The sequence below is a fragment of the Vigna unguiculata genome, chromosome 5, assembly GCF_037176805.1.
Source record: "Vigna unguiculata cultivar grain cowpea cultivar isolate G323 ecotype 2 chromosome 5, ASM3717680v1, whole genome shotgun sequence".
Classification (NCBI taxonomy): Eukaryota; Viridiplantae; Streptophyta; class Magnoliopsida; order Fabales; family Fabaceae; genus Vigna; species Vigna unguiculata.
The window spans coordinates 55,728,121-55,736,600 of NC_140796.1; the positions used below are offsets into that span (position 1 = coordinate 55,728,121).

At 34.2% G+C, this 8,480-nt stretch overlaps 1 protein-coding gene across 1 annotated transcript; it reads right to left on the minus strand.

Annotated features, from left to right (window-relative positions):
* Nucleotides 1-14: 14 nt before the first annotated feature.
* LOC114185990 (Mitochondrial transcription termination factor family protein) lies at nt 15-5,785 on the minus strand. The gene is made up of 5 exons (XM_028073981.2): nt 4,764-5,785; nt 4,524-4,637; nt 4,102-4,284; nt 909-1,126; nt 15-512 (listed from the first exon to the last, which is right to left on the minus strand). The coding sequence occupies exons 1-5, from the start codon at nt 5,751-5,753 to the stop codon at nt 164-166; spliced, it is 1,854 nt and encodes a 617-aa protein (XP_027929782.2). The 5' UTR covers nt 5,754-5,785; the 3' UTR covers nt 15-163.
* Nucleotides 5,786-8,480: the final 2,695 nt, after the last annotated feature.

Sequence of the window (8,480 nt, forward strand, 5' to 3'; positions counted from 1 at the left end):
GATATTTTTTCACATTATGTAATCTAAGATATTTTAAATTTTTTGAATTTTTTGAAAGAATTTCTATCACTTTAAAAATAATTACAAGCGAGACCTACAAATCTGATGTACTAACCTCGATTTCTACAAGGGAAACCTAAAATTACAATACAACAATCGATATTTACAGGCTATCATTAGAAGACTCAGGATGAGAGACGGGCATCCTTCCAATACCCATAAACTCAGCGGCAAATTCTTCGTCATTTTTTCCCAGCATATCCTTTAAGCTACATTTAATATCCCTTCTTTTCAACACCCAATATCTTGGCTTTATCTTCTTCTCTAGTGAATAGCTAAAATACCGAGGGTAACTCACCACATCTCTAACTGGCCTCTCCATTGAGTTCACCAGGAATTCTATTTTTGGCTTAAGAACCCCCTCTATACTGTACCCAAGAAGAGGAGAAAATGTGCGTACCATAAATGCAATTTCTTCTTCTGAAAGACCTAACTTCATTAAGTACATTATCCTGCAAGCATCAACAACAGATAAAATTACTAGATAATAAACAAAATGACACCTCAATCATTCAATCACTAGTGAGAAGCAGGTTCATGTTTCACGTCTTTTGCTCATGAAATGTAACATTTATGGAGTGGTCAAAATACAGTTGAAGAAATTACGAAATCATTATTTGCTTTTATTTCTCATCAGAGAAAACTGAAACTTGCATCAGAACAATATCATGGTTATATCATTAAAAAATCTAACGCACGAAAGGTTATTTTAAAATAGAAGATACCTGCTGCTGGAAAATGACACAGGGTGCATAGTGAATGTATAAACATTAGTTGGGTAAGAGTAAACAAATATAATACTGAAACAGGTAAAAATAAAAAATAAAATAGATGAGTCAGAGCAATACCTTAGTAGTAAAGTTTTGTCAATGTCAGATACAAGTAATTCAGGATACTTTCTGATAACCCCAGGCCAGAAAGTCTTTCGAACGCCAACCCTATCAAGGAACTCAATCTTCCTTTGTAAAGTTTTATTAATGCTGGAAGCAAAAATTTCAGGGCAGCGGGCAAGTATTCTTCCAATAGTTTCTTTATCTAAATCCATATTTTCAAACAACAGAACAATCTGCAGGCAACAACGAGCAAGAGACTTGATAGGTTTGTAGTGACAAACAATTATCCTAATTTCTAATAATTACAATAATTATAAAGTAATTAGTGGGATTATTACAACACTTCCCTTTTGAAGCTACAGAATAGAAATTGGAAATCTATTATTTCGAACTTGCCAATAAGGTCATGGAAAATCTCCATAGGTAGTGCTTTCATGATTGACAAGCTATCTGATTCAGAAAATTACTCAAAGGAATGAGCAAAGGAACATTTAGTAGGTTTAGATGATTGTTCTTGTTGAGTCAGTTTCTGTTTTCCTTTCGTCTGATACACCAATGTAGGGTACCAACCTTGGTCTCAGCACGTTTAGTTTAGATGCCAACACAAAAAAGCTAATACATTTGTCAAATGACATTTCAAAGGACAACAAGGAAATACTATCTCAGAAAAGAAGACATAAGCTTTCAAAATAATGTTCTCTCTCTAAAGGTTCATTTTCCAGAAAGGTAACATCTACGGAGGGAAAGTAACAGCTATCTGAAAGATGATAACATTTGTGCTTTGTCTCTCAATCTGAACTGAAGATAAAACACACGCCAGAAGAAAAGAGGGATTGAGGCCTACGAATCAGCAACAAGTCATAGGTGCATGTTGAAAAACTGCCTAAATTGTGGTCATCCCAAGCTTCCCTTAGTGTGGACTCTGGAATTAATTGCAACCTCGAGTGTTGGTTTAATTCTACAAGCCTAAAAATAAGGTTTACAAAGAATTTGGAAATTTTGGACAATTCTCATTTTACAAACTAGTTTTCAGTGGACGAGTAGGCCTCTTAACCCAAATTTTGAGATAGTATGAAAATTTACCCAAGATCCATTGCTGAGTCACTTGCATTTACTCCAGGCCGATAGCCCTAGTTCTGAGAGGGATTGATCCCAAGCTTTAATTGCATTTATTGATACATGTTGAAAAACGGCCTTAATTGTGGCTTCCTCAGTTGTGGCCTCTCTGGAGTCTGCCTTAATTGCAACATAAGGGGTGTTGGTTTAGTCCCACATAGCCTAAAGATAATGTTTACATATAAAGTTTGTACAATCTCACTTTACTAGTTTTGGGGGGCTGAGTATATAGGGCTATTACTAGTCAGTTTCACTGGATATATTTAGGCCTTTTAAGCCCAAATTCTTGAGAGTAGAAGTGTCTTAGAGAAAAAAATGCTTGAGAGTGAGCTCTCAGCATATCTATTTCATACATGTTAAGTCTGAACAGAAATACAAAGAGACTGACAGAAAACCTGCACCTATGACCCTATATGATTGACAACCACAGCCGAAACAGCATTTACAAAATAATCTAGATGACAATAAAAAGGTTTCGGTAGCACTCCCCCCTTCAAGATGGAGGGTATAGGTTATATGCACCAAGCTTGGAACATGTGAACTGTGTAAAAGATATGATTTGATCTTAGTAATTAAGGAAATATGTACAACTGAACTGATAACCAGGGATATTCTCCATTATTAGCTATTATTAGGTTTCCCTATTCAATATTTTGAATGATTATAAATAAAGGATTTACATCTGTAATTAAACACAAGTCACAACAGAAAAACTTTTTATGGTATCATAGGGCTAGGCTTTCCTTTTTCATCTTCTCCTTTTTACCCCAGTGCATTGCTCACACAAACTGTTGCAATTCTTCATTCACCAACGAGTGCTCCTTTCTCCAACAAGCAGACATCACCGAAGTTGCCATCTACCGACAACCACCATCGTGCAAGAATCATTGCCTAAATTCCTTTCACTCAACCACAGCATATCAGCACGTGACAATACTTTCCAGTGACCCACCGTTCCATGATTTCCTATTGTTCTTCTCCTTCTTTGGGCAAACCACCTTTGGGCTTTGTTTGACTCCACGGTTTCTTTTTAATTTTGGCTTCCACTCAATCTCTCCTAACTTTCACCAACATACTACTAATCCCATGCAAAAGCTCATTTAACAACTACAACTTCCGCAATTCCCACCTCTTTTATGTAGCATCTTATTGTTCTCTCTTACCCCCAATCTTCAGGCACAGTACCAAGCCTTTACTGCCTGATGTGACGTATGGACAAAGGCAAAGAAAGTTTATTCAAACAATGTTTATCATTTCTACAATGTACTCACCAGCTTGATGAACATCAAGTTGGAGAGCATAGACATCCAGACGTATGTTCAAAAGCCTAATCACCTGATTGCAAAATATTCTACTTTTGTTTGAATAGTCTTAAATAGGAATTATTGTGTGTTTTGTGCTGGACCTAGTTCCTAGATGTATCTCTTCGAATTCTCTCCTCTTCCCTCTCGGACATTGTACCTAATGTATCCAAAATGATTACAAGTATAAAATAGTGAGAGAGGGAAACACGCACTCTCAAATTTATTCTAATTCCTTTGTATCTTTCTCGAATCTTTTGAAAGCACTTCAATGTCTCTCGGGGATTCCTTGCCCTAGTCTCTCACTCCTCTCATCGTGATTATCGAAGTAGAGGATGTGGTGGCGGTTGTGATCACGTTGAAGAAGAATGTCGCACCAAAGCTTGCTCTCGCAACCTCAACTAACTATTGTGGCCCAAGTCTCCACTCCTACTTTAGTTATTGAGCATCATGAACTTCACAAGTTCTGAGAAGCCAACCAACATGCATGACCTAAATATTTTAACTCTTTCATAACCTCTCTAATTTGCCCCCTCACACAGGACCCTATTGGTCTCAAATGAAAGATAGTGCACAGGCCCTACGTTGTGCTAAATTTCAACTTTATCTAATTCAAAAATGGGTGAAGCGAGGATTGAACTCTAGACCACTTGTTGGTGGAGGCTCTAATAACATGCCAAAAGCATGCAATCTCAAAAGCTTATGTTGTTGAGTGAACTCACATCAATGGATTTATACACTTATGTCATTTGTTACAAATTAAACACTTTATTGAAGCTAAAAATAAATACCTGTAGAAAGTCTTTGGGCTTCCGTAGTAGTAGTTGAGGACTTTTAGCAATAACCTGACTTAACTTTTTCTTCCGAACTCCAAGTTTAGCAAACTGATCTACCATCAACTCCAGCTTGCTAGTTGAACAGCTCAATAGATGAGGGTGGCTTTCAATTGCACGGTCTATCTGTGTCTTTGGAACCTATATTGAAGCCTTCTATTATTAATTCAGTCCTTCCATAAATCCCTCAACCAGGGTGGAACGAAAGGTTGTTCATTAGTTCCATTTCACTATCGAATATGTTTTCATGTAAATTATTGAAAAACAATAATTCAAATAAAATGTCCTTGGTTTCCTTTCAGTGATGATATATCCAGTTACATTGAATATGCATCCGAAATCAAATGGATACACGCAATCATGACAGAACAAAATTATACCTTGATAGAATACGAAAAAGCAAGGAGCTCTACATAATTTTCTTGTATACTTGTCGACAGAAGCCAAGGATATTTTAGCAGCAACTTGGCATAATCTTGATCAGCCACGTTAATCTAGAAAATAACATAATAGTATTTTATTAGTTGAAAAGGAAGAAATTGAGATCAAAATGATGCGTGGATTTAATTATAAGGCAAACAGGTAACGAAGAATAGATGGAAGGGACGGTAGGTTGGTACCTGCTTGACGGCGAGGAGTCTAGTTTGCAGGATTTGATGATTCCAGAAGAGAAGAGGAGGGAAAGCAAGTATTATGTGTGAGACGCGAGATGTGGGGATTCCAAAGTTGAGGAGAGAATCCAGTATGAGTGTTAAGTGGTTGTCTACGGATAAGTGAAGCATACGAGGGAAGGATTGGATTAAGGAAGAGAAAGCAGAATCTTGGGAAGCCAAGATGTTTAGGCCACCAGGCTTTGCTTGAAGCTTTTCGAAAAAGGAGAAAGTGCGTTGCAGGTCTTCGTCAATTGAAATGGACAAGTGGCGCATAGTGAGGCGAATGTTTCTCATGAGCAACGAGGGGTGGTTATTGTTATCGTTATCGGAAGGAGAAAAGAAGAGTTGCTTGATGCGCGTAACCTTGTGCATGAGAGAGGGGAGGGTGTGAGCGGAGAGATATCCGGCGACGTTGATAGACCAAGAGAGAGTGAGACCCAGAGTCTCTAAGTAGGCAATTTTCCCCTTGTCCCCTTTTTGAGCGGCAACATGAAGAATCTTGTCTTTGAAGCTCAATCCAGCAATTTCTTCATCTGCCTCCCACCCCCACTCATCCAAATCCCTCACACCTTCCACCAACATCTTCACATACCCCGGGCAATTCCACGCGATGGACAACGATTCCTCCTCTGACACTCCCAACTCTCCCAGATAACTTGAAATGGCCCTGCGAGCTTCCAGCACTTCCAATTCCCGTTTGGATTCAGATTCAGATTCAGAGAGATCCTGTCTCTGTGCATGTGCCTCCTCCGAACCACAACCACAACTCCAATTTGATCTTCTTCTTCTTCTTCTTCTTCTTCTTCTCCTCGATTTATCATTATCGACTTCAAATGGTGTAGGAGGATGCGTGGATAACAGGCACTTACTCATCACATAACAACCCTCTACCTTGTGTGGGACTGGGAATGGGACTGCAACAGGGACAAACCAGTTTGTTTGAATTTTAACCAACATCTTCTCAGATAACCACTCTACTCATCCCCACTATATCCTAAAACCCCTACTATATACTCTAATTCTAAACCCTTTGACCATCCCAACTTCAAATATTCATATCTTTTTAATTTTAATTAATTTTATAAAGTTTATTTATCCATTTTAAAGATAAAAGTTCAAAATATCATTATAAAAAATATAAATATATGTAATGTGATTTTAAAACAAAGATTTATTTCATTAATTGAATATATATATATATATATATTATTTATTCACATGTTTTATTTTATATATAATTTTTATAAAATAAATAATTTTAATTATATAATAAATGTTTATAAAAAGAATATTATATTTATGGATAAAATTGGATGTATATTATAATTATACATAGACTTAAAGTTCATAAAGAAACAAAAAGTAAAAATTTAAATTTAAATTACTGAAAAAAATATGTTAAATATAATAATTTTAGTTAAATATGAATATCTATAAATTAAATGATAATTTTACACATTATATAAATTGATTTTATATATTTTATTTTATTTAAAAGTAAAATAAAATAACTATAATTTTGAATAATTAAAAAGGAAGTAAAATAAAATAAAATTAGATGATATATATTAGAGATTACAAATATTTAGTACAAACTATTAAAATTCAAATATTAAATAAAAATAATTCAGGAAAATAAACCATATTAGAAGAAAAATAATAAAATTCAGGCCTCTAATAAATTAAATGATTAAAAAATAGACGACTTTATTTTAGATGATACAGATTTATCAATCAGAAAATAATTTGTTTTAACACTCATAAGAGTCAATAACTTTTAATCATTTAACAATAAATAATTTATTTAAGAACATACTTAGTTTAAATATGTACATTTCATATTGAATAATAGATACCATTATTTTTCAAAAACATGTTACAAAATGAAAGCATTCAATCACATTACATAGGGATAAGAGTTTAAGGATAAAAGAAAACACATTAATTTATAAATTTGATTGATCAACTCTATGTAGTCTTTGAAGAATAATATTTACATCCCTAAATCAACAAATACTTGATTATACAAAATATGCAATATCAAGGACAAATCTTCATTTTTTTAACATAAGATTTGTATAGATGACATGTTATTTGTTATTTATGCCATTAACACCAATTTGACATAAAAACTATATTGACTCATTCTTAAAAATAAAAGTGAGAACATTGAAAATAGAGATGAAATTGGAAAAATCATTATAGTATTAACTTGTTTATATTTATTTAAAAAAAATGAGGGAAAAGAGAAAACGACAGAATGATCTGATGTAATCTTCTAATTTATATGTTGGATTCATTTTGGTCTTCTAATTTGTTTGGGGTTCAATTTAGTCCTCTAGTTTGTGTAGGAGGTTAGATTTAGTCATCGACATTAACAACGTTAAAGAAGTTAACGGCAGAGTGATCTGATGTAATAATAATGTGGCAATTAAAAATGACGTGACAAGGTAGGGACATCAGATTATGTGTACAGTAAACGAGAAATTGTAGTTGTAATTGGGTTTTGAAAGAAATTAGGGTTCGAGGAAGAAATTGGGGATAACGATTGAAGAAATTAGGGTTCGAGGAAGAAGCGAAAAACAATCAATAGATAAAGATTTGAAGAGGAAGGATTCGTGCTCTCCTTCGATGTGGCATAGGGTCGTCGCTTTGTTCGTAGTGGCACGAAATCGAAGGTAAGTTTTTTGGTTTTTTAATGGATTCAATGTTGCATACCCCACGAATTACAGGAGAAAGATAAAGAACAGTGGCTCCTAGACATCACTCAGAATTAATAAAGCTTGTCAAATGAAGATGAACTTCAACAGAACAAAGAAGAGCACTAAAATTAGGGCAAATGAACACTTTTATCTCCATAAATAACCTGCGTTGCCACCTCATTACACCACATTGATGACAAGGGATTCAAAACTTGTCACCTTCCTGTTTCAAACCGACACAGTGGTACTATTCTGACGCCGTTTAACCAAAACTAACGGGAGGAACCATTTTAATCTGTTTTAACAAAGTGGAGGACTAAATTGAACTCCGAAAAAATTAGGGGACCAAAATGAACCCAGCATATAAAGTAAGGGACCAAAAGTCTAATTAAGCCTAAAAAAAGAATGAGGGAAAAGAGAAAACATTTAAATGTTAAATATTTTCCTCTTCCTATTTCTACATAGGATCGTATGATGTAAGAAGAAAAACTTTTTTTTGTCTAGGCCTAAATGGATAATGTGATGACATATAGATACCCCTATATATTATAAATTCCATTAATCCATCTTATTTTTATTTATCTTCGCATCATATGATCTATAGTAACTCCTTTGCGATAGAAATTGATTTCCACCAAACTTTTTCCAAGCAACTAGAGTGAAAAAAAAAACTTATACCATTCTGTACTGTGAAAACGAACGAGTTGTATTATTTAAGAATAATGATATTTTGATTTAATTTTTTTGATTTACTACTCCAAATTTTTTTAATTATTTATTTTAATTTTTTTTGTGATGTAATAATTTAAAAGTGATAAATTAAAAATGAAAGTATATCAAAGTATCTTTATCCATTATTTAATTCCTTGAGTACTCTGTAACTTCAATTTGCATTGCAAACCATACCGGAGAATAGGTTTATATGTTCATAGCGATGAAAAGACATGTTGCTGCATTAAAAAAAAAAAGTGCGATAGGATTG

Excerpts from the sequence above, each read along its gene's own strand:
- LOC114185990 (XM_028073981.2), bottom strand. The coding sequence starts at position 5,753 with ATGTTGGTTAAAATTCAAACAAACTGGTTTGTCCCTGTTGCAGTCCCA. Across the intron at positions 4,638-4,763 it reads GACTCCTCGCCGTCAAGCAG|ATTAACGTGGCTGATCAAGA; the intron begins GTACCAACCTAC and ends GTTATTTTCTAG. Across the intron at positions 1,127-4,101 it reads AGCCCAAAGACTTTCTACAG|ATTGTTCTGTTGTTTGAAAA; the intron begins GTATTTATTTTT and ends TGTTGCCTGCAG.